A 27,200-nucleotide genomic window follows, 5' to 3' on the forward strand; every position below is an offset into this window, starting at 1 on the left:
TGGGATTCTGTATTAGTGTTTAGGTTGTAATGGCCTGACATTCCCTCGTGACGGGGTCGGGTGAACTCTTCGCACGTGACCATGAGGAGATTGATTGATTGATTTGTAGGGTTTAACGTCCCTAAACCACCCTATGATTATGAGAGACGCCGTAGTGGAGGGCTCCGGAACTTTCGACCACCTGGGGTTCTTTAACGTGCACCCAAATCTGAACACACGGGCCTACAACATTTCCACCTCCATGGGAAATGCAGCCGCCGCAGCCGGGATTCGATCCCGCGACCTGCGGGTCAGCAGCCGAGTACCTTAGCCACTAGACCACCGCGGCGGGGTGTGACCATGAACAATGGTAAGGGAATGCCAATCGGATGACTTTTACGCACTGGCTTGTCCTCTTTTACTTATGCTTGGCTCCAACAACACGTGCAGCGATTTCCCGCGTGGAGTACAAAAACTGAACTAAAAGTGAGTAGGCTGTCACTTGAGTAAGCTTCATCAAAGTTCGAATCAAAGACGCACGCGTCAAGTTCAACGCAACACAAAGTTCCTCGTTTATCTTCGACTCTATAGGACACTTCTGGACACTTAATTCGTGAACGCTTTTCTCGAAACTCCGTGATTATTATGGACTCTTGAACGCTATCACGTTACGGATACTGTTGGGAGAGTGGCATCAAATTGACTAGTTGGGCAAGCGTGGTAAAAGCAGCACCAACTAGAAGAGACGAAGCAAGAAATAACAGACAGGATGAGCGCTGCATTAGGAGATACGACGAGCACTCGTCCTGTCTGTTCTTTCTTTCTTCGTCTCTTCTAGTTGGCGCTGTTCTACCTCTTACCATCTCATAACGTGTCGCTCAATAAAAAGTTACAATACGGTTGTCTTTACTGCACATGCTTCGCACGACGTCGATTCCCGAGGTATGCGAAAGAAAAAGGAGCCCACAAATTTTGAATTATTTCATTCATAACAAGGATCTCGTTCTGGCAGGCTTGATGCCTTCAGGCGGTATGTCAGACATCACTGGTCAGCTGCCGGCTCGTATTAAGATCACGTGCTGCGTGACGTCAACAGGAAGAACAAACGTGTCACATGTTTACAGATATGGCTACTAGCGGCGCTGACTGACACTCCCATGTTAAAAGCAGTAGAAAAAAGCTTAAAGGACGGACAAATACCGGACAGTTGGCGACAAAGTAGAATGAACTTAATCTATAAAGGCAAGGGAGAAAAGGACAAGATTCGCTCGTATAGACCACTAACCATTACATCGGTACTATACAGGATGGCGATGCAAGCAGTAAAAATGAAAATAGAAGCATGGGCCGAACATAACGATATTTTGGGATAACTTCAGAACGGATTTCGAGTCTACAGGCGGTTAGACGATAACCTGTTTGTTCTCACTCAGTGTATAGAAATATCTAAAATAGAGAATAGGCCCTTGTACGTGGCTTTTCTAGACATCACTGGGGCATACGACAACGTTAATCAGGAAATTTTGTGGGATATATTGAAAGGAATGGGCATGGGCGACGACGGTATACAGCTTTTGAGGGAGATATACCGAGAAAATACAGTTTGCATAGAGTGGGAAGGAATGCGTAGCAAAGAGAACGTTGAGGTTAGCAGGGGTCTGAGACAGGGATGTCCTTTGTCCCCGCTGTTATTCATGCTGTACATGGTGAGTATGGAAAAAGCGCTAGAAGGTAGCAACATTGGTTTTAATCTGTCACACAAACAGGGCGGCATGATGATTGAGCAGAAGCTTCCAGGTTTATTTTATGCGGACGATATCGTCTTATTTGCGGACAGTCGAGATGATATACAGCAGCTGGCGAATATATGCGGAAGGGAAGGTGAAGCTCTTGGACTAGGATTCAGTGTAACGAAGTGTGGATTGATGGTATTCAATGATCCCTGTGATCAGACGGTGTCCATACAAGGCCAAGAAATACCGAGGGTAAGTGAATACAAGTACCTTGGAGTATGGGTAAATGAGAGTGATAGATACATGGAGGTACAGGAAAAAGCCTCGGCAGCAAAAGGAAAGAGGAATGCGGCAATAATGAAGCACAGAGCGTTGTGGGGATACAATAGGTATGAGGTGCTTCGAGGTCTGTGGAAGGGTGTAATGGTTCCAGGGCTTACTTTTGGGAACTCAGTGGTGTGCATGAGGGCAGAGGTGCAATCGGGAATGGATGTAAATCAAAGGACTGTGGGACGCCTCGCGTTGGGTGCTCACGGGAAGACGACAAACGAGGCTGTAAAGGGCGATATGGGGTGGGCAGGTTTTGAGGCGAGGGAAGCGCAGAGCAAAATAAGGTTCGAAGAAAGGCTAAGAAATATGAAGGAGAGTAGATGGGCAGAGAAGGTGTTCCGTTATTTGTATAGCAAGAGCGTGGACACACAGTGGAGAAAAAGAACTAGAAGACTCACTAGTAAGTATACGGCTGGTATTGTAAGCCATATGTCAACAAAGAGCGTTAAGGGAAAAGTCAGGGAGGCGGAGAGGATTTACTGGATGGCAGCTATGGAGAAAAAATCGGCTTTGAGTAACTACCGAAAGGGCAAAAATGAAATAAGGAGGGAGGCATTTTACGATAATTCAAGGGGAAGCGCTTTACTGTTTGAAGCGAGATCGGGTTGCCTTAGAACGCGTAGTTATAAAGCAAGATTCAGTAAAGAAGAAGAACAATGCACATGCTGCGGGAAAGATAAGGAAACGGCGGAGCATGTTCTGATTGAATGTGGAGATATCCACCCAGGTGTACGTTTGGGCACGAGCCTACAGGAAGCCTTGGGTTTTAGGGACAACAATGGAAAGCTGAACACACCCGCGATTGAAATAAGTAAGAGACGGTTAGAGTATTGGTGGCAGAAAATTAGAGAGAAAGGACAAAAATAAATATTGGAAAAATAAAATATGGACAGTGTGCCGTAAATGACAGAGAACTTAAGTTGAAAATTTACCTTTTTTTTCATTAAGATAGAATTTATCGAAGTAGAGGCATTAGGCCAACATAAAAAAAAGTTTTTTTTTTGTCGAGCCTGGTGGCATACTTGTCACCACCCCATTATAAAAGGGACGCTCATAGCATCCATCCATCCATCCATGTTCAAATGCACACGTATGTACCCAACAAAATAGACGGGAGATGACCGTCGCTGTAGCTCAGTCGGTACAGCATCGGACATGTTATTCGAAGGTCGCAGGTTTGGTCCCTGCTGGCGGCAAGTCATATTTTTGTCCACATTTTCTTTTTTCGCATTAACAATTACTTCTAGTAACATCCCGTTTACTTTTGTTGGCATCATTGTCTGTTTTATGTCATAGGTAAACAAGTAAGGCCAACCTGCGTTTACGTGTTTGCTGTGTTTTATTCTTAGGCTACTTGTACCACGCTAATACACGCTGTTAAGTTTGGCCCGGAAATTCGTCTGGGCAGACGCCATTGTGCGTAAGCCGGTCTACTGGGGAGGCTCTCAATCCCTTCGGCGCCCAGTCTGCCAGACGCTGTCGAAGATTTGAGCAATTACCTAGACAATGTGGCAAGCAAAGGCGAGTTCCCGACTTTCAAATGCGGACCCTTTCGTCATTCCTTCAAGCAGCAGCGGTGCCTGATGACCTCGGTGATTTATTTGGCGACGGGGAAGCTGTTGTGACCGGCGCCAGAGCTGACAGGAGAGCGGTGCTCCTTTTAATCACCAATCAAGTAGACGACCAGCCGGCTGCCTATGCCCGCCAGGCATTGTCCCTGCTAGCCGGAGGATGAGACGTCGTGTCGCCACGACGCCGTTAACCGTTCGAGAGAGGACCACAAAGACAGCATCTCCCTGGAAAAGACCGCGGCGGCCACCGCAAATCACCCCGCTAATTAGGCGAGCTGTGCGGCAGACCCTTTGATGTATGCTGTCAGGATCGTGGCACCTCACGACTAGCGGCACACACACGATGAAGAAGAGCCCCACTGGCGCCACCTTGCAGTGCAGTGATCACGACTCAATATTGGACGTTCACGTGGACCATGCATGCTCATTCCCCTCACCTGTTGTGTGTGTGTGATTGGTGTACCACTCGGAGAGGAAGAGCCCGACAGGGCTTAAAGCGACGCCGCAGAGTGCTGGACGTCGCTCTGAACCATGTAACGGTTCAACCACCACGCTCGTGGTTCGTGAAACCCCTAACCTTTCTTTTCTGTAAATATGTGTAAATAGTGCCATAAACCTGTTTGTTTTTCGTATCCTCCTGCGATCCTCCTTTAAACATAACAACGCGAATGATTGCAGATGACCAACTCGCCTGATCAGCAACCCTTCTGAAGCTATTTGTCGTGGCGGTGCCGTTGCACACCGACGCTCTACCACGTAGTGCCAATAATTAACGTTACTGAAGTGAATTAATTGAAAAAACAGTGCATTAACTTTAGGTTGTGTATGCATCATGCTTGAGGACACGCTAAACTGTGCGAAAAAAAATCAGTAGCTAGGTCTATATTGAGAGCTCGGGGTAATTGTGAGTTGTCATCATTTCATTCATAGCGTCTCACTTTTGATTCACAGGCTTGCGGATATCGTATTTGGGGTTTGTGTTTTATTTATGAGTATGTGTATGTGTGTTTGTGTGTGTGTAGTTACGTTGGGCAAAGCGCGTATTAAAAATTGTCTTCGTGAGGCAGCACTAGCGTCGTTCGTTTCCCCTTGTGTCCGTGTGTTTGCACTGTTTCATACTATGCACCACAAACCAAAGGCAACTCAGCCTCAGCCAATTCATATTTCTAATTGAACAAAGCATTGTGAATTGCGCCCACATGAAAGGCCTGTGACCACGTGGAGCAGTGAAGAAAAAGTTCAATGTTAGAAACCATACTTTGGCCGTGCTACTCAAACTTCGTCGTTTTCGCAAGCTGACGCATTTACTCAGGACTGCTTCATTACAGGAACGTGACGGCAAAGTTTCCGTGTCACCAGAAAATAGCCTCGTGCCCGGAGCCAGTAAGGATGAACTTCAGCCGCCAAGAGGAAGGATACGAAGCCCTTCGCATGTTTGTCTGCGATCGCAAGGACTTTGGAGGTGAGAAAGGCTGCGTCACTTTTTCTTGCAGACGGAGTGCTACGTCTTAGCGACTTTTGTCTCCACGCACCATTTTCTATCGTGAAGTACTCAAAACATAGGAAGTTTATAAGGCTAGTGTTGCGAAATAAAGAGAACGAAAAGGTGTAGCTCGAGCAATGGCACAGGCTCTGGCTCGTTTCGGTTTTTGCATTCAACCATCTATGTAGGCAAGCATTAGGGTCCGGCTCTTTTTCGTGTTTCGCTACATTTGTTCTGGTGTCGAAACCCGGAAACGAGTTCACGACGAATTTAGCCAGGGTTCCGTGTGGCATTGCATAAATCTGTTGCCGCAGGCACTGGGGTCAGTGTTGCCAGGCCGCTGCTGAACTTGGCGGCTAAATTTGCCTCACAGTTCTAACTTTCTCGTAAGATTCCCGTGTAATCTGCTGCACATTTCACAAGTGTCTTTGCGGTGTGCTCGCAAAGCTGGAAATCACTTTCAAGCGTGGTAAAAAATTACATGAGTAAGAAGTGAAGAAGAAACAATCGCAGTAGTTCACTTGGGACTCCTAAACTCTCTTCGGAAACATGTGGATGACTCTCGCACTGTGCAAGGGAACCACTGACTTGCCACATGCGCGATTGCTTCTCGCATCTGAGCTTCTCAAGCACTTATGGTCGCTACATCTACAGAGGAAACAACTGGACAGAACTAGCTGCAGATGACACGTAAATCGACTGCCATGCCAAGCAACAAGTCGATGAAGCATCCCAAAAAGCAGCGCGCACGTGGCGCACCGAGTTTGTAATCTGCCTTGCAAGATCCTACTCGTACCGGGGAATGCCTATAATCTACCTCGGTGACATCGACGGTTTGGTTGCCATTGGTTGCCATTGGTTGCCATTGGCGTGGCATCAGACGGAAATCATCTCCAAGTGATCACCTCTCAGCAGACTCGAATGATCTCGACGTGAGATTAGCACTCTCAACTTCCCACTAGAGTAACCTCAACGTCAGACTATGTTTATTTCAACGTCATATTGGTGATCCCGACGTCAGACTAGAATGACCTCGACTTCACACTAGAATGATTTCGAAGTCAGGCTGGAGTTGTAATGACGTCCGCCGAGAATGATCTTGACGTCACACTAGAATCATCTCGATATCAAATTAAGCTGATCTAGACGTGATCGTCTCGTCGTCGGACTCGAGTGATCTCCGCGTGATAACCCAGAGGGATCTTGCTTGTTACTCCTGCCAGGTGCAATCTGTTTCGCTCACTGTTTTTGAATGCGAAGCATTTCCTCGCGTGCGTCCGCAACATTTAGAATGTCTACCTTTCTATCTATCCACCTACGCCTGGGTGCGCGCGTGATTTATTTTGGGGGAAACCAAAGTTAGTATGGAAGAATAAAATGCTTTCACAATATATGACTTGCCGTTCATGACATGAATAATGTAACAATCCCGCCGCGTACGTCGTCAAACCCTTTCCATGAGACGTGTGGCACAAACCTGTGGGCGAGTATGTGCCACAGGCGATTGTGAGTGTTCATATTGTTACGGTGCATCATCGACAGGAGCAAGCGTGGCACTTAGCGAAGATGAAGAAGACGCCTGTGCGTTAGGCGCTTGTGCGAGAGGCAGCTCAGACATCTTGTTCGGCTGCCGATTCTCGGTGGACGCTGTCCTGTAAGCCAAGACCTCGCCCCGTCACAATATCAAACCAGTACTGGCGAGAACAGACATGAGCAATTGTAACGGGTGAGCGTTAAGAAAAAGCTGACATCGGCAGTATTTACACGACGGATGCACAGAATAATTGTCAGGATCCCAGCAGGAATCAAACCCCGAAATTCTGCGTGTCAGTCAAGTATTCTACCGCAGAGCCACGCTAGGTCACGGAACTACTTTTCAAAGAGACCCTACTGATCGTAAATGTCAATGGTTATTGCAGTGCTGGCTATCCATATTTATAAACACTACATATTTACTACTTTAATACAGTCAACATGCCGACTTAACGTTAATAGTAGTTAGGCGCCATCAGCTGAAGTTGGTTTATGAAGTAGTGTCACAGCTACCATCCTCGTGAGCAGCAGTGCTTTATATGAGCTTACCACTTCTGGTATTGCTAATATTCATCTTGCTGTTGGCATCGTTACGCAACTGTAAACAACTGGTTATAGAAAACATATGCGGCTGTTTAACGTATGTATGTGCCTACATTTGCACATATATTTAGCGAGACTTCGTAACGTTTCTCTCAATGAAAGGATTACAACATATACACCATCCATCCGCAAGATTCACATAACATTGATTTCCAAGGTGCATGGGATCTGTCGATTAATTTTTTTGACATTTGTTATGTATACTGCTTTGGATTACGTATGTCGTCAATCTGTTGTAGCTATTGTCGTTATCTTACGTGTTACAATTGTTCACGATTTAAGTATGTCCGCCCTTGCTGTAAAGCCTTCCCCACTGTAATGTCTCTGGCCCTGTGGGTACCGAATTAATAAATTACATATGTACTCTTAAGTGTTAGAAATGCACGTACCATTGTGGACAGCGAAGAAAGACGACGACGTTGAGAGAGACGCCCGTGAATTGATGGCCTGCGTGGCGGTTTTGTAGTCTGTGTGGCTCGTGACTGAAAGCTTAGTAAATCCTTCCCGTTCTACAGGGTAGCCAGCCGGTCTGAGATCTGGCTAACCTCCCTGTCATTCCTCATTTATTCCTCCTATTCCTCCTTCCGTTCTATGTATACAACGTCTCGGGTGCTTCCAAGACGCCGCAAGTTAACATAAGATACAGCCGTCATGTTAGGTTAACGTTATTTGTAGTTAAGCGCCCTTCACTTGAGTTGATTTGCGTAGCCGTGTCCAGTGCAACCACCTCGCGAGCACAAGCGTGACATATCAGCTTACACATTATGCTGTGGCCAATACCCATGTTGCTTTGGCACCATTACACAACTGCAAACAACTGGTTATATGGAACATATGCGACTGTCTAACGCGTGTGTGCTTACAACATTCGTACATATATTTACCACCATTTCGTAACGTTTCTCTCTATAAAAAAATACAACATCGTTACCTTTCCTCCGCATGCTTCGAATAATATCGATACCCAAGGTACGTGGGATCTGCCAATTTCTTTTAAAGACGATAGTCTTTCTTGGGGACCTTCGACACAAAAATTTTGGTCCGTCCGTCTGTCCGTCCGCCCTTAACGGTACCCTAAACGGCACTAAAGTGGTCAAATGATACTCCAAACGGCCGACCCTATCCGCGGCACCCACCAATATTGCTCAAGATTCAGCGTTCATACTTGTGCTATTGCCAATTAAAAAGCAATTATGGCGCATATCTAAGGCACCATAACAACAAGTTAATAGTCTTTATGTGAGTATCTTACTAGAAAAGGCATACATAAGTAATAATAAGGACCATAGCGTTTATCACGTTGCGCTGAGCAGGCAACGCTTGCACAAAAAAGCAAGTGTTTCCAACGCTTTGCTAAGACGACACGGTGGTGGCACCTACCCGTCGCCTTGCGTTCTACACCTTATCACCTCCGAGACGGGCGCGCAGGGCGCGCGCGCTTTGTTTCCCAAGATAACTGCCAGATAGCGCTCATGTCTCACGTGTGACGTGACTTGATGCACTCGCTCGCCTCCGCTGCACGCTCGAGGCACTCTAACGCAGCGCCTCCAATATACCATTCACCGAATTTCTTGCGGAGAACATCAAAGAAACCTTTTGTTTACTGTCTCCAGACGCAAGACTATCCTCTTTCGACGATATATGCAGTGTAACATGCAGATACGGGGCCAATTTTTTATTTCGTTTTTCGCCACCATTTCACAGATTACCGAACGGCCTCGCGATGTCGGGACTTTGGAAAGTCTCAGAACTGCGAGGAGCGACACGGAGTGGGGCCAAAGGAGAACAAAAGGGATCCGGCCAACTTTGGCTGCAAGTAAGTTTTGTAGCGGTCACCTGTCATGTCAAAACGAAACGTTGCTTATTCGTGGCTGTGCGCTCGTTCGTGCATGGTGGGATGTCGCGCATTGTTTAGTACACAGGTTGCGTGTACAGTAAATACTCAATACACCCAGGTCGTCTCACGCAACTCTAACCGATGCTTTAAAAATGAAAGGAGCGTCGGAAGCGTATTAAACTGGATACCACACTTTACACTGTGGCATACGTCTTACTCGGGTTGTCTTTTATTGCATGCTTTAGCTAGCTCCTTATGTTTAATTTTCCATCTTGCTAATTATTGGCTGAAGACGCAAAGTATTAATGCAGAGTTGCGGAGCATGTTCAGAAAGCACTGATTGAATACGTCTGACCTAACCTTTTTTTTTTTCTGCGTTGTAAAAAAAAAGAAAAAAACCTTCCAATAACGACGAAAAAATGCCACGTGGCTGGGTCACGTGATTTCTCTCATGCTGCTATCAAAAGTACTACAGGTTAACACGGCCACCTTCAGCGTTAGGGTGGCTTCGGGGAAACAGCAAAGTGTTTCGATGGTGGCCGTCATCTGGGCCTCCGGCTTTTATGGAATTACCGCGCAAATACCTCTGCGGTCCGAGCGCAGCCGAGGCGATAAAGCACTCAAACGACGTTGTGGGTGACGTGCTTCACCAATTTCATGCCTAAAAGCAGCACTATAGTAGTGCGTAAGCGGTACATCATGCGGCTTTTTTTTTTTCACGCGTACTTCTCTGCAACGTGGAAAGAAGGTTGGCTAATCGCACAGGAAACACTTCGATGAGTCGTTTCTATTTTCCAGTAAGTCAGGCGCTGAGCCGTGCCCCCACGGCAAGAGGCAGAAAATGGCGTCTTTTTTTTATTTCTCCCTCTTTCATTTATCTTTTTCTCTCTCTCTTTCTCTCTCTCGGGTGGATCTTGCAGTTCTAGTGACTCTGTAGAAGGCTTTTTTTCAGTTACAGTTGTCCAAGGACAGAATTTATGGTTTCCAAGCTACGCATTTCAAAAAGCACAAAGTCGCTATTAAAGGGGCCCTTCAACACTTTTTGAGGATGTTCAGAAAACGCTACCGATTGGTAGTAAAGGCTCCCGAGAACGCGCAAGCCAAATGTTATAGCGTAGCACGTGGCCTGGAACCAGAGTTCCCTCTAGTTAATTTTAGAAAACTCGATGGTTCCAAACGAGCAATCGCGAAAGGGGCATCCGGCAGGCCATACATTCTACTCTGCTCCTCTGTTTCGTTTTCAGACTGATCCGGAGTACCATGGCCTGCTTCGACGAGTTATTCTCGTCTGACTGCGAGATGGACAAGAAGTCGGCTCAGGCGGCCTTCATGAAAGGAGAGACCATCCTGCTCGCCCTCGAGGGCTGCAGCTCATCGGCGGCGTCGCACTTGCTTTCGCAGCTGCTCATGCTCGGTGCAGTGGTCGTAGCTTTTTCGCGTTACATGATCAAGTAGTGTGGATACGCAGTCGACTTGGCGGCGTGCTCTCATAGCTTCTCCACTGTATAGGGTAACAACTTAAAGGGACACTACAGAACGAAGACAGTCTTCGCGTATTGGTAAAGTACCATTTCGCAATCACGAAAACACCAACCGCGACACGACGCTTAGTACGCGCGCACGAGAAGAAAACGTGGGTGGTGACGCCACCTTGAGATTCCCGCACCAAAAACCGTGATGTCACAGATTTAGGGCATCCGCTGGATCCTAAGCAGTTTCTAATGAGAATTAATGAACTAAATTGTAAAATGTGAATTGCATAGACCTAGCATACAAAGTTTCAGATGATTTCGTCGAGCCAATGTCGCGAAAATACGAAAAGTACATTACGAAATTCTTGACGTCATGCACGGAGATTTAAAAATGAAACTTCCACTTTGATTTTCTCTGCTATTAGTGAGCTTACACTGGTGAAACTTGTGGCATTAGAGCGCTCATAGCGCACTTTGTCAATCTAAACCAAGTCATTATATATCTTTAGCGTCAATTTAAGAATATACACAAGTTCCACCTACAACGACCATTGGGCCACCTTGAAAGAATTCGCGGTGATGTTCCGTCCAATGTCATTTGTTCCTTTTCGTGACGTCAAACACATGTTTGCGTCACTAGTTTGAACTCGCTAACTTCAACAGCCCGGAAAATTTCTTCCATGTTTGTGACATCACTGCTCAGTCAAAAGACATAAGTCAGGTAGCAGCTATGAGCTCTTAGTTTTCAACACGTGTATTGTTTAGATTAGCCGAGGAAAAGTACTAATGTCTAGAAAGAAGACCCGCTCGCATGACTCTTTTCGGTGATTGAGAAGCACGCCGATGTTACGTGGGCGGAGCTTGCGCTTATTCTCGGGTTGCAATTAACTGTAGTGGCGCTATTATAAGCTATCACCCCAAGAACTGTTGACTGTGTGCTAACAATTATGTGACTGTTACGTTGACACTTATGTGACTGTTCGTCTGTATGCTCTTCCTTTTGTTAACATCACCGTGTATGCACGTTTATGTGACCGTTGAATAATTTGTTTCGAAATCTCATGTCTAACTGTTATGCTAACTGATTGTATATTGTATGTCCTGTGGACTTGCTACGCTTAGACACATGGACCTTTCGTGAACTTCGTTATTAGACGCTTTTAAGAGATATCGGTGCGCCAACATCTTGCATCACATCAATAAATAAAACGACTACATGAGCCATACCACAGGAGCAGTCAGTACAGCAAAAGCAACTCGGACGTTGTTTTCCACAATGGAAACATCCTTTTTTTTCTTTTTCGTGGTCAGTGCTACCATCTAAGTTAAAAATAGACCACTGTTCTTTTTTTTTTTACTTAATCACCGAAGTGCTACTATACGTATGTATCGACACTGTTGCCGTTGTATGTTCTCAAAAGCTTTTCGGAAGTTCAAAGTCTGCCTCACTCTTACTGATGGAAGCCATCGTAAGTTCCCTTCTTAGGAATATTAGCTGTGCTTTCGTAAGCTTCAAATAGCTCTGAAAGCAGGACATAGGGAGCGTGCCCCTGTATCACTCGGCTCCTGTGATGTACGTCGATGCCACCCGCTCTGAAGCGACCACGTTCTTTTAGCGAATGTGTGGCTGCTTAGGAACAGGCCTGTGATTTTCTCCTCAGTGCACTGCCTTGTTTTTGTTGTCTCTATGTCCGCCTTGGAACGCGGCTGAGAAGTGAAATCGAAATAAAAGTTTAGTTCACTGAACACTTACCATCTGCCTGATTAAGTGAAATTAGTTAGAGTAAAGCTGTGTTTCGCATCACTGCTATGAAAAAACCCACATATTATTTTATGCATTCGCTTGAGGTGGCTCGAAGGCGGTAGACATCATCCTTTCTTCTCATAAGATGCACTTATCCTGCCCCCGCCACCCTATTCGAAACCTGTCTGCGCCTAACGTGTGTCTGCACTGGCTCTAAGATCGGAGGCACCTCAATTGACCGGGATTGGACTACCTCTGACCAAGCTACGGTAACATGTGTTGAAGTCATCACGTGTAGTGGCACCATGGTGTCATCCCGACGTCGCAAGCTTTAGCAATCTGTGACGTCATCGTGACGTCGTACAGTGACGTCATCACGCAATGATTTTTCGCATCAGTCGTCCTGGAGCCGACAGCCCCTGATGACCAAACTGCACCTTGAAAAGAAATGTATTCACATCAAGAAAATTTAAGATGTTAATGTACAGGGCATGTTCACGAACTTTACACGGAATGCTGATTAGTGGAATTGGTTGGCAGTTGGAAGGAGAGATTTTACTTCCAGATTCATGCACCGGAACCGGAGAGAGAGAGAGAGAGAGGGGGGTGAAGAGGAAGGCCGGAAGATTAACTAGATAGTACCTTCCGGTTTGCTACCCAGCACTAGGGTGGGGAAATAGGGCAAGAAAGGGGGTGGAAAGAGAGAAAAAAAGGACAGAAAAAACGCATGTGCACGCAGGAGAGAACATACACGCACACAAGAGTTCTGGCAACAATAGTTCAGAAATGTCGGTCGATAGCAAAAAGCTTAGTAGCGCTTGCATCGGGAGAATGGTGTAAAATTCTTTCCGCCGGCAGAGGTCGGTTATCTAATCGGTTGGACGCTATCACTTTCCAGGATTGATGCCGCACGGAAGCTTCGCTGGCTTGCTTGTCAACGCACCACGTAACAATGGAATCAGCCGCCCTTTAAAAATGTCCGACTGTACTCTTTTTACCTTACGTTACATCTTGAAGTCCCGTCAAAGCTTCGCCGTGCAGACGTGACCCTTTTTGTGTAGGCTGTGATTGGGCGTTGCGTTTACCAACGCATTTCGCCTTGCAGTGGCCGATACCGCAGCTTGTGACCGCTGTGGCAACGAATAAACTATTGCACATTTATTTCGTGACTGCCTAGAGTCACAGTGCACAGTGACTACGACTTTGAACTGGAATCAATTTTCTGATTTTCCAGTCAGGGTGAGAAAGTCAGCACAAGCCAGTACTAGTACGAGTTGATAAGAGTCAGTACTAATAAGAACGGTTTTTTTTTTTGCTTTAGTGCCCATTTACGGAATTATACACGTGTTTCGGCTAAAAACGACGAAAGAAGTGTTCAGCTTCTCGAAGACGCCAGACTTGCACCGGTGGTTATAGATTAATGACGTTATCATGACTGTGAGGTGTGTGACTTCGTGTCTGCGTGCTCCCCTCCCCCCTCTTTCTATCTTCATCTCCACCGTTAAAGCTATCACATCATTTTCCCCACAGAAGGGTATCATACCGGTCTGTCTCTACGAACTCGCTAACATTCATGTCTTCCTTTTCTCTCCTTTTTGTTTCTTATTTCCGCATTGCGAAGTCGTGGGAAGCGTATTCAATGTATACCTTTCGACGACGTCCGAGGCTCCTTCTGAAGATCTGGCATCTGGCACAGTGGACATGCAATGGGCGTCAGGGCCTGTCGATACTATCGACGTTGGACCACCGACATCTCCGCCTAAGAGCAGCGCCTAGCGCCGAGCATTCGTGTCCGTCGCTTGTACAATAGCGGAACTCCTTTCCGAGTGATTTCGACCCGCGCCGATCATCGATATTCCATTAAAGGGCGAATTGATCGAGCCGCGTGCTTTCAGAGAAATGGGGAACCGAAGCTCTTAGCACGCTTACTTGGTTTTTTCTTTTCGTCTTATTATTATTTTTGTTCCTCTTGCAATATGAGAAAACATCCTGAGCTCTCCTTGCAGCTGACCTTTGGGCATGAGTGAAAACCACGCTACTGGAGACGGAGATAGAGAGGTGGAATACAGAAGTCGCAAGAATGTGAACTAGACTATGTCCAGCTTCCTGCCCTACACTAATGAGGAGGGGAATATTGGAGTAAAAAATCATGTTGTTTTATCAGTCACCATATAGGTCAACTCCGCGAGGGACTCTCGCGCGTGAGAGCGCTTTCACGATCGTTTTTCTCCATGTGCAGAAAGAGAATATGTGACCTGGAACGGGCTAGTTGTTCTTCGTCATCAGCGTAATCGTCGTCGTCACGAAACGGCAGATATGACTCGACCCTAAGGAGCTTCTCCTCTAAAAAGAGAAAGAGTGAAAGACAAAACTGTCAGTGCACTTATTTGACAACATATACGCACAGCAGTCAACACATGTGGTCACTCAATCAGGAACTCCAGAAGGGCTCGTGTGGCTTGCTTGGTTGACGAGCTGTGAGCCCAGGCTCCCTAGAATATTTCCTTCGGTAAAGGTCCATCACCAAGTCTCCTCAAGGCACACCGGAGAGTACGACTATGTTGGTCGAATTATAGGGACAGCTGTACAAGAGGTGATCTCTTCTAGTTCATAGACGGCAGTAGTAAAACCCATGGGTGAATCTGCCACAGTAGTGCGATAGCTGAATGAGTTGGTGAACGCTACTCTGACCGATAGCCGACGCAACATTCTAAAGCCATGCCATAAAATTCTTTGTTGGAAGTTGTAGCTTAGATAGCAATGGAGCGAAGTTAGGTAAGCGAGCTTTGCAGTTTAGCGACGAAGCACGCAGGTGCCCCAGACTGCGACACGTCCCCGTGAGTAACTCAAATCGATGCAGCTAATTCACAGAGGACACGAACACCGGTTTACAGCGCAGTAATATCGCGTCTTGCTACGGGCACCGCACGAAGACACGCTGACAATGGTCAAATTTCACGCACTCGCTGCGTAGACTCCCTGGTTATGAAGTTCTGCCGTGTGATTAAAGTATGGTCCTATAGAGAAACCACTCCAGCCGTTTATAGGGGTCAAGTGTGATCAACACCAAGGTAGCGTAGATGTGTGTGTCCTGCCAGCAATGCGGCCATATTCAAGCAAAATGTAATTGTATTTAGTCTCCACGAGAAATACATTATTCATATATATATATATATATATATATATATATATATATATATATATATATATATATATATATATATATATATATATATATATATGTATATATATATATATATATATATATATATATATATATATATCAATCATCTATTTATTTATTTATTTGTTTATTTATTTATTTATTTATTTATTTATTTATTTATTTATTTATTTATATGCGACGATAGATGAGGCTGCGCTGTTCACGTCAAGGTCCACCACGTCCACACTTCCTGTTCTTGTGATAAGTTGGTTCCGTTGCTTCTTAGCAAAGATGATCGCATGAATTCGTGCTTCGAAAAAAAAAAACAGACATGTTTCTTTTTCACACCTGATTCGACCCGCAGAATACGAGTGAGGCGTCCCAGGCGTGCCCGTGCTGAAAGAGTTACAACCAGTAGTCATACCGCTGATCAATGCAACAATTGAGATTGCACAACACTCTGTGCAAATTGTACATTACTGGGTGTATGTGCAGAACAAGAACGGTGCGAAATTCGTGACGCCTTTTGCATTACAAAGAAAAAGTGTAACTGTGTCTGCGTGCCTTCGCTGTTGCTTTGCCGATATGAAATCCTGTGTCTCTCGGATGCGGGGCCTATAGCATTGTTCGCAGCGATAGATTGTCTTCATGTGTACTGACTGTGTTTTTTTTTTTTTTGGAGAGGGGGGCATATAAGAAAGTTCATAGCCATAAATATTAACTGTTATTCAGTGTCATGCTAGTTTTTTCTCTCAGTCGTTTCGTTCCACGCGCCGTTTGCAACAGTTTTTCAGTCCAAGTTGACCTAATAGAAAAGCAAACGTTTTATAACGTTACTATGCACAGTGCCACGTCAGAAGCCACCCCAGTCCTACATGCTTTAGCAAACCACAGCTAAGGTAGGCGTAGCAGCACCAAACTTAATCCTCCTCCTGCAGCACAAGAATAAAATTCCGGATAAGCTTTCCTAATTAGGTTGGCAGTATATGAGTGAAGGGGAAGTTCCCCACCTGTTGCCCGGAAAATACGTCAGTTTTCGTCATACACGTGCGAGTACGAACGCTTCCGTGGACATGCGCAACCTCGCAATAAGATTATACCCCCTAACCCTACCGGGCGCGAACTTGAGGCAGTCGCGATATCGCGCGAATGCCTGGTGCTCACTTGACATAAGCGATTATTGGCAATGTCCTAGCACCGCTGCACTACCAGTCCCGTTTACAACATAACCGAGTTGGAGTTGACACGTGTGTGCGCGAAACCAATGGCGTGGTCACAGATGTTACTGGTGCGAATGCGAAGGGCCATGGCGTCGTTATTTGATCGCGTTGTGCCGCAGTATTTTGTGCTGGGATTCCTTTTGGGTCCACTTCTGCTTAAGGAACAAGGTATTTACATTTGCAGGTGGGTCCTTTTTCTCGTCTTGCTGTTTCTTTTTATAACCCTCCCCCACCTCCCCCCCCCCCGGACATCGGTAAATTTCAAAAGTTGTGGTGTACTGGTGAGAATGCTGCACTGCACTGTGTGACAATATTTTGGCATAAGTTCCAGCTGTTAACTCGATACGATACTGGTAATCAAAGCAGTGTCTATATCCTCCACAGAAAGGATAATGGCCAGGATACTGTGTAGGGTCAAGTGCAAGGTTGGGGAGCGTATTATCTTGGAGATGTCGCCAGGCCGCAGCATCTGCATGGGTCAGTTTCTCGTGTGTTGGGGGGAAGGTTCTGCGGGATAATTTGCGCTGCTGTATAGCAAAAATTCATATGTGAGTCGTATCCTTTTCGCCTATTTTAACAAAACACATCTGTCTATTCCGACTAGTGTTTAATTTTGCTTCGACAATTTGTTCTTGCCCAGTTGCAAGGGGAACCAGAAGTCGGCCAAGGCAACTTCGTGAAAGGAGAAAACATCCTCCTTGACCTCGAAGGCTGCAGTTATTCGGCAGTGACGCGCACGTTTTTGCAGCTGCCCATGCTTGGCGTGGTGGCCATAGCTCTTAGGCGTTACGCGATTAATTAGCCTTGCTCTCACCGACACGGCGTCCTCGTTTGGTGTGGAGGAGCAGGAGAGGTTGAGGAAAGGAAAAGACGTAACTTCTTCAACCCCAAGTTGAGAGGATGGCTCAGGGCCTGTAGCGGAATGGGGAAAGGGTATTAAAGATGTGGAGAAGGGAGAAGAAAAATTAAAATGGCGTCCATGACCGAGGACATGGCGGGTGGCTTCTATAGCCGGTTGTTCAGTGCAGTGTCCCCAAGGAAGCGAAGAACCACCTTGAAGACCTGGGTATGTTGCCGTGCAGGGAAGAAGGGATCCTCGTCCACCTTGCATAGGATGTCTGATTGCGAGTGCATGTCTTCCATCGACGTGGCGGACACGTGTAAACAAAGTACATCCTTGCCTCGAGAACAGCAGCACGCGTTGACGCATCGGGGATGGGAAAAAACGGCGACGCGAACGTCCTCTGTAATCAAACATGAAGGAGCGCGAAGCCCCATGTAGAATCAACTGCACATGGCCGATCGTGACAGCCCGGCGCGAACCCTTCTTCCGCAGCAGCGCGGGCAGTACATGTTCGAACCACCACGTTCGTATCAAACGTCGTGGGGTGAAAAACGGCTCCTAACAACCTTACTTTAGTATATTGCAGCCTGATGGGTCTCGGCCGGGACCACAGAAATTTTTGAATCATACCGAATTTCACACTGACCAGGACCGTATCACGGAGGTTCCATTGTATATAATTTTCATACATTTATAGGCACTTGGTCATAACGGTGTCGTTACGGAGACTTTTCAACGAGTGCAGTGACCTTTGTGTGCCCGGTAACTACAACAGAATGGAGTCGGTTTATCGAACCGGTATCGGAGCTCCAGCAATGTTCAAAGCAAGATCAAGCAAACGACAACTTAATCTGAGCAACAAAGCAAGAATAGTCGCTTGAGCAAAATATATCTAAATGCTTCCTTGCTACCACGAAAGTTCTGTAGCACGCATCGCTATTCTATCAACGGCGAGTGATCGTGGATATTCATTTTCAACTACTTTGTAGTGCCGGAGAGTTTAGCACGCATCGAACATTAGTTCAAATCTAAAAAGTTCTAAAAACGCTGGTGAGCCTCTAAATATAGTACTAGTCATGGTGGAGAATACCATAGTCATGGTGGGAAATGATTCACCCAGTGCGTCCTCTTGCAATGAATTTGTATTCTTCCATCAAAAAACGTTTTCTCTGTAAGTTTAGGTTGCAAATATACCTATGACTTTACATCTCACAGCAATACCATATTGCTGTTTACTTGCTACTGTTTTATGCAACTGTGGAGAATATAAATGTATTTACATATGTGAATCGCTGATTAACTCAGCCTATGGGCCTTGAAATGCACCCCCCCCCCCCGGAGTAAGTGTGCGTGTGTGCGTGGAGGGGATTAGGGGTCATGGAGCAGAGCACTGCAGGGAAAGTCAAACAAAGATAGCTTTTAAGCACTCACAATGGCTTCATTTCAGTCCAAGGCACATAACCGCTTTCCTTAAAACATCGTACGATGTTTTCAGCATCGTGCGTTGCTTCAGCATTTCACCACGAACAAAAAGACGAGTGTTTCCTACGCTCCGCTCGAAAATTCAAGTGCTTTCACTAAAACAACCCGGTGCTGCCACCTACCAGTGGGTCTGCGTTCTAAAGAAAGACACAGCCTTACCGCAGATGCGAAGCGATAAACGCTATAGCAACAAATTGGAAGGTCACGCGAAAAACGGCAAGCAGATCGAAACGTGCCTCGCATTTCTCGCGCACAAATGACGCACGAAGCATACCCACATGTACAGATGAATGCGAATAGGCGTCTCAATTGTTACTTCGCTGTGCGTGAAAAGCGAGCCCTTTTCGCAAACGGAGACTTTGCAACGAGTGCAGTGACCTTTGTGCGCCCGGTAACCACAACAGAATCATTCCGGTGAGAGCCCAAAGCGTACGATTCTCCCAACCACGAGAAAAGGGCGCGCGGATGAGCGTCCACCTCCCTCCTCAATGCTGGGCGATATATATGTGGGATATGAGAGCACGCACCACCACGTCATGACGATCTGGTGAAACGCGCTCATTGCGCCATGTCTCTGGTAGTGGTGAAAACACTACAGTTCCCCGAAGATGGCCATCGGCAGTGGTAAGTGGTAGATATAAATAGCTCGCCGTTTGAACATTGAAAGGAGGTTCTCTTTCGTGGCTCGGTGACTGACACCTTGCACTGACAATTCGGAGGTCAGACGTTCGATTCCGCGGCCGGAGTCATATATATATATATATATATATATATATATATATATATATATATATATATATATATATATATATATATATATATATATATATATATATATATATATATATATATATATATATATATATATATATATCACGTTACTGCCAGATAGCGTCATATCTCACGCAGTTCCTCCAGTTGACAGGCTATCGTCTTTCGACGTGCTTTTCAGCGACACACGCAGATACACTACCATTTTTTTCTACCTTTTTTACAAAATTGACAATGTGCTCCTCCCGTACTTTTTTTTCTTGTGTTACCTAACTAAGCTTAGCTTTTATGTTTTCCTGGGGCAAGTTGTAATCTACTCTTAATAGCTGCGAGTACAGCTGCCCTCAGGAAGAGAAGGTTGTAAAAAAAATAGACCCTGTATCTCCATGTTACAGTGGAAATGCCGTCGAAAGATGGTAGTCTTTCGACAATCATTCGACAACATTCGACATCTTTCGAAAGGTGGTAGGAGAGAGAAAAAAAACGTTTATTTGATGTCCTGCGCAAGAAAATCGGTGCATGGTATTCTGGAGGCGCTGCGTTAGGGTGCCTCGAGCGTACAGCGGAGGCGAATGAGTGCATCAAGTCACGTCATGGATGGATGGATGGATATGGCTGTACACTTTAGATCGGGTGGTAGCTAGCGCCACCAAGCCGTAATACTTGATGAACCAAAACCTAGATTTATTTTTTCCTTAAATAGTGAGGTTGAGATTCGTACTTTGCAGTGAAGGGTCTAATATTCACTCGTGCCTTGACTTTAGCCACCAATCTGACAACCTCCTTCTAGTTAATTCTACACGCATTAAGTCTATTTTTTCCTCACTGTCCCTAAACCCCAGCGCTTTGAAAAACTCTGTGCCACCATCCTGAACTAACTGGTGAAGCCCTTTACAGAACATTATCAAGTGTTCGGCAGTTTCTTCTTCCTCTCCACACGCACTGCCTACCGTGTCCACCCCTTCGTATTTGGCCCGATATGTCTTGGTTCGCAATACTGCCGTCCTGGCCTCAAACAGTAGAGAACTACCCCGAGTATTATCAAAGATCCCTTACTTGGTGATTTCCGTCTTAAAAGTTCAATAGATATCTAGTGCGGACTTCTTAATCATGCCGATTCTCCACATGTCAGCCTCTGTTTCCTTCTTCTTAACCAATAGTTCTTTTTGGTTTGGCCCCCTGCTGTTTTCCAAGTATTTACCAGTCAATTTTCTGGTTCGCTTCCGCCATTTTGTATCGACCTTCTTGATATGCAAGTAGCTGAATACCTTCCTAGCCCAACGCTCCTTTCCCATTTCTTTCAATCGCTTTTCAAATTTTATCTTGCTGCTAGCTTCCCTGCCCTCAAATGATGTCCATCCCATATCACCTTGTACCCACTGATTTGGTGTATTTCCGTGAGCTCCTAAGGCAAGCCTACCTATTCCACGTTGCTTAATTTCTAATCTTGCTTGAACATCTGATCTCATGCACAAGACCGCATTGCCGAACGTCAGACCAGGAACCATGACCCCTTTCCATATTCCTCTCACATCATACCTATTGTAATTCCACAGTGCCCCGTTTTTCATTACCGTTGCATTCCTGTTACCTTCAGTCGACACGTATATTTCGTGTTCCCTTGGGTGCTCGGCCCATTGCTTACCCATACGCCTAGGTATTTGTATTTATCTGTTATCTCTAGCGTGACCTCCTGTATTCTAAGCTCACTACCTTCATTGTCATTAAACATCGTGACTGCTGATTTTCCCTTACTGAATCTGAAATCTAACCTATCTCCCTCATTACCGCAGATGTCCACCAATCTCTGCAAATCTACCTTGTCGTCAGCCATTAGCACTATATCATCTGCGTACATCAATGCTGGTAGTGCCTGATCAATGAGTTTTCCTTGTTTGACGAAAGAGAGGTTGAAGCCAAGTCCACTTCCCTCTAATTTGACCTCTAGTCCTTGTAGGTACATCATGAATAATAAGGGTGACAGGGGACACCCCTGCTTAGGCCCCCGTTTTACCTCTGCAGGCTTGGATACCTGTTTTCCCACTTTATATTTACCTTGTTACCTTTATAGACATCCTTTAAAAGATTAGTGACTACATCTTTCACGCCTGGTGTGTGTATTCCCCACAATTCCTCTTGAACCACGCTATCATACGCTCCCTTGATATCCAAAATGCTAGCCACAGGGGCCTTTGTTCCTTTTCTGCTATTTAGATGCACTGCGTCAGTGAGAACTGATTGTCTTCCAACCTCCTGTGTTTCCGAAACCCATTCTGCAGTTCCCCCAGCACCCCCTCATCCTCTATCTATGCCTGCAGTCTTTCCTTTAAAATCTGCATCGCCGGCCTGTGGGCCACTGATGTCACTGTTATAGGACGGTAGTTGTTTATGTCAGCTTTGTCCCCCTTTCCTTTATAGATCATGCTCATCCTGCTAAGTTTCCATCCATCGGGAACTTCTCCATCGATTATTATTTTGCTCACTGCCTCTCTCAAAGTCTGCTTCGACTTCGGACCTAATGTCTTTATCAGCATAATTTGAATGCCATCAGGGCCTGTTGATGTACTACTAGGAACCCTTTTCTCAGCCCTTTCCCACTCTTGTTGTGAAAATGGAGCCATTGCGCCACTTGATTCATCCTTGTCTATTGAGGTGCATAAAGCACTTCTTTGTTGAAATTTTTCTGTCACCCTTGTTTTTATATATTCAATAGCTTCGTCCCCTTCTAGCCTAGCACCTTGAGCTGTAGTTATAAACCTCTGCTCTAGGCTCGTCTCATTTCTTAGAGAGTTTAGATGGTTCCAAAATTTCGCAGCTGCTTTTTTATCTTTTTATGTACTTCTGCCAGCCACTGGGCTCCCTTTCTTCTAATCTTTTCATTGATCAGAAGGGATGCATCCCTTCTACAGCTTAGAAAGGTTTCCCATTTTCTTTCAACATCATCTGTCGGTTCACCCCGCTGCTTAGCATGTCTGTGTTCCCTAGAGGCTTCCTGACGTCATGTTATGGCACCAACTATTGGGTTTGTGTCTTCTTTTCCACGGTGACTTGTCACGTACCTTAGCAAGCTCTAGCTCAAACAGTCTAATTAGATTCGTGTATGTCCACACGGTTTTATTATCATCAGTGATTACTTTCTCAATTTGTTTAGTAGCTATTTCAATTTGCCTTTCTGAATCAAAATTTTTCTGTATTTGCTCATCTTGCCGTCTTCCCACTTTCACTGCTCTTCCAAAACTTAGCTTGATACGTCTGTGATCACTCCCCAGACTTCTGGAGCCACCTTCATCTATGTTCATTCCCCTGAGCTTATCATACATCCTATGTGACATCAGTGCGTAATCTATCGTCGACTGCAGCCTTTTTACCTCCCATGTTATTTGCCCTTCACACTTCTCGGCACTGTTGCAAATGATCAAATCAAGCTTTTCACACATATCCATGATCATTTTGTCTGTCGGGTCGGTATACCCATCTATATCTTCTATGTGTGCATTCATATCTCCTAGTATAATTATCTCGCACTCTCCTCCTAACTCCTGAATGTCCTTTGATATACACTCTACCATATCCTGCATGGTTTTCCTCTCTGGCTTCTACTCCCGTTTACAAGTACACGAAACCAAGGAGTGTCATTTGCCCTACAACTTTCCCTTTTAGCCATAAATCCTGCTTAACCCTTTGCCAGTCTGTACTTGTATGAATAAATGCCCCAATACCACCCCCCTTTCTGCTGCCTTCTGTTCTATTACAATATTCCCAGGCGTCGTCCAGATTGTTAGGAGATTGTTCCATGTCCTTAAGATGTGTTTCTGCAAAATCGTATACCAATGGCCTCTCCTCCCTTAACTGTTCTTCTATCTCTTCCCACTTCAGCCTGTTCCTGCCACCGTGCATGTCAATGTACCCTATATCTGAATTGGCTCGGCGCTCGTGGCTACGTCTATTTCTGCCCCGGACTCTACCCATCTTAGATACTGGTGCTACTTTGGAATCATATCTGTCCATACCACCTGTCAAAGAGTCTTCCTGATTGTTTTTCTTGTTACTAGCTATCCTGCACCCAAAAGGGCCCGCGTGCCCCACAAAAAAGCTACTGCGCGTCCTGCAAGTCGCCAACCCACCTCATGACCTAGCCACCGGCAGACGTGTCGGTGGCTAGGTCATGAGGCTAGCGACAGAACAACAGACAGACAGACAGACAGACAGACAGACAGACAGACAGACCAAAATTTTTGCGTCGAAGGTCACCAAGAAAAAGTATCGTCTTTAAAAAAAGGCGACCGACGTTTGTCTCCGGTGCGTCACCTCTCCTGTTCGTAACAGCCGCGCAATAGCAAGGGCTACGTAGCAAAAACATAAAAAGAAAGCTTCGCAGCGTCGTGAAGAGGCACGTACTGGCGTCAGCGATTCCCGGATGCTGCACCCCGGCGTCGCTCTTATCGCCCCGCCGATGCGTCCATGCATAGCACCGTTTCATAATAAGGATGCAAACAGGCAGCGCTGCAGAGTCCTCAGACAAGATTGACACACTCGTCTGTGCCGTCGTTGGCCGAAGTAGCTCATCCATGATGTTCCCATCAGTTCCTTTACATAATCTCATCAGGATGCACTTGACAGCTCCTAACGATGCACTCGGCATAACTGTCTGTTCTCATCAATTGTGTCCAACAAATAAAATAAAACGGGCCCTTGAATTTTCGCTCCTTTCCATAATTTAAAGCGAGAATCTCATTCCGGCAGACGTAATGTCTTCAGGTACTACGGTATACGAGGGATTACATGTCAGCTGCGAACTCGTAGTAAGACTGCTTGCAACACGACGCCTAAAGGCACAAAAAGAGTGCTTCACACTCGCCATCATGTCTACTGTAGGCACTGAATAGCACTCCCAGATTTATGCATATTTATATATTGTTACGGTAGTTTGGTAATGTTTGCAATGACCACGACGATTGCAGCAACAGCAGGGAAGGCGTAGCCACGGAGTGAACTCTTCGAGCGAGCCAGCCGATGGTGATGCGCTTCTGCACGTGTCTCACAATCACCCCCGGTATTGAGAGATATTCATCCTGGCGACCCAGAAAGAGGTAAGAGGATAATTTACGGCTTGATACTGTTAATGTGGACTGTCTCTCGCCCCCGACGATGAAGGTCGGAAGATGGCGTAACGGGTTAAACCTCATAATTAACAGGACAGGTCTGCGCAACAACGCCGTAGGGTCCGTGGTACTTCGGAAGGACCTTAGACGAAAGGCCAGGAGCAGCAACTGTCGGGACACAAAGCCACACAACAGAGTCCATGGTTAAAGGGTCAACAGGGATCCCGGAGTCGTGACGCTGTTCTTGGTGACACTGTTGGTTGTATATGAAAGAGCTGGCCAGTTGTCGGCATTTCTCGGCATGGTGAGCCACCGCAGACACAGGCTGGTAGTCGTTATCGTCCGGACGGTACGATAGAATCATATCAATGGTGCTATATGGTTCGCGGCCGTACAATAAAAAAAAGGGTGAGAATCCAGTAGTGGCTTTGGAGCCGGCGTATGTTACAAACGGAAGAACAAGATCCCTGTTGCGGTTGTCTGACGCAACGCACATCGGCAATATGTCACCAAGAGTTCGATTAAATCATTTCATTAAGCTGTTCGTCTGCAAGTGATACACGGTAGCGGTGCGGTGAACAATTCTGCATTCGGATATGAGCGATTGCAACACGTCTGACAGAAATACACGGCAGCGATCGCTGATCAGTTCTCGAGGAGTACCATCGCGGAGAACAATGCTGCGTAGAATGAACGAGGCAACGTCTTTTGATGTTGCGACAGGTAAGGCGGCGGTTTCGTTGTATGTTGTTAAATGATTCACGGTGACGACAATCCAGTGGTTTCCAGCACGAGTTCATGGGAGATGCCCATGCAAATCAATGCCGACACGATCAAACAGGTTGACAGAGCAGGGGCAGGGGGGTGATTGCAAGGACAGACGCGCGCGGAAGCGCATATATATATATATATATATATATATATATATATATATATATATATATATATATATATATATATATATATATATATATATATATATATATATATATATATATATATATATATATATTCTCCAAACGTACGTCTAACTCATGCAACTACTCCCCCTTTTCTTTGATTAAAAAACTCTTCCAGAAGCGCACGTGTCATTCTACATTTGCTCTATACCCAGCATCTTGACACGGTGAAACCTGTGCGCCTGTGGTTTGTGTTTCTCTGCCTCTGTTGTGTGTCCTTGCTTGAAACCTTCATTATTTTCCTTACGCACGTTAACACCGTACAAGTTTCAATATTCACAAGTAAACGCATTACTGCTCAATGATATGTTCACTCAGTCCTAATTGTACTAACACATGAATGTTGACGCCACTGGAGTGTTCACACAGCATAAATGTTGGCGCAACGGAAGTCTCCTCGCGTTAGAGAATAGTTCACTGAGAAGTTTACACAGGAGACACTTTACTGATTGATTGACTGATTGATTGACTGACTGACTGACTGATTGATTGACTGATTGATTGATTGATTGATTGATTGATTGATTGATTGATTGATTGATTGATTGATTGATTGATTGATTGATTGATATGTGGGGTTTAACGTCCCAAAACCACCATATGATTATGAGAAATACCGTAGTGGAGGGCTCCGGAAATTTTGACCACCTGGGGTTCCTTAACGTGCACCCAAATCTGAGCACACGGGCCTTCAACATTTCCGCCTCCATCTGAAATGCAGCCGCCGCAGCCGGGATACACAGGAGACACTGAGCAAACGCAAATTTTCTTCCGACTATGTCTATATATAACTGTAATTTTCATTAAAACAATCCACTTCTCGTGTTGTTTTTGGGTAATATGCGCTGTTATTTAGACGTTCTATGATTTCCTTCATTTTGTGCTCACTTTTTTGTAGACTGTCAGCTTAAGGGACGAAGCACTTTAGGGTGGTTCTAGCAGACACTTCAAGTTAGTTTTAATAATTGCTCACTATATGGCCATGTGTGTATACGTCCTTATAAACTGCTGCTGCCATTTTATACCCGGATGCTTCCTAATCTCATCCGCCCACCTAACTTTCTGTCTCCCATTCACCTGCTTTCCTTCTCTGGGAATCCAGTTAGTTACCCTTAACGACCAGTGGTATCCTGCCTACGTGCTACGTGCCCGGCCCATGTCCATTTCTTCGTCTTGATTACACCTATGATATCCCTAACCCTGGTTTGTTCCCTGACCCACTTTGCTCTCTTCTTTTCTTTCAAGGTTACACCTATCACTTTCCTTTCCATCACCCACTATGTCGTCCTCTTTTAAAGCTGAACACTCTTTGTAAGCCTTCAGGTTTCTGCTCGGTAGGTAAGTACCGGCAAGATGCTTGACAAGACGTTG

At 45.6% G+C, this 27,200-nt stretch overlaps 1 protein-coding gene across 3 annotated transcripts in view; it reads left to right on the forward strand.

The window, feature by feature from the left end:
- Positions 1-12,293, forward strand: part of LOC142771894 (uncharacterized) — a 30,467-nt gene extending 18,174 nt beyond the window's left edge. For all 3 annotated transcript variants that reach the window (XM_075873856.1, XM_075873858.1, XM_075873857.1), the window contains 3 exons: positions 4,942-5,075; positions 8,937-9,048; positions 10,314-12,293. In XM_075873856.1, the coding sequence (XP_075729971.1) occupies positions 4,942-5,075; positions 8,937-9,048; positions 10,314-10,524 (457 nt within the window). In that variant the 3' untranslated portion in view covers positions 10,525-12,293. The remainder of the gene's footprint in view (positions 1-4,941; positions 5,076-8,936; positions 9,049-10,313) is intronic.
- Positions 12,294-27,200: the final 14,907 nt, after the last annotated feature.

This window comes from Rhipicephalus microplus, chromosome 9 (genome assembly GCF_043290135.1).
Source record: "Rhipicephalus microplus isolate Deutch F79 chromosome 9, USDA_Rmic, whole genome shotgun sequence".
Lineage (NCBI taxonomy): Eukaryota > Metazoa > Arthropoda > Arachnida > Ixodida > Ixodidae > Rhipicephalus > Rhipicephalus microplus.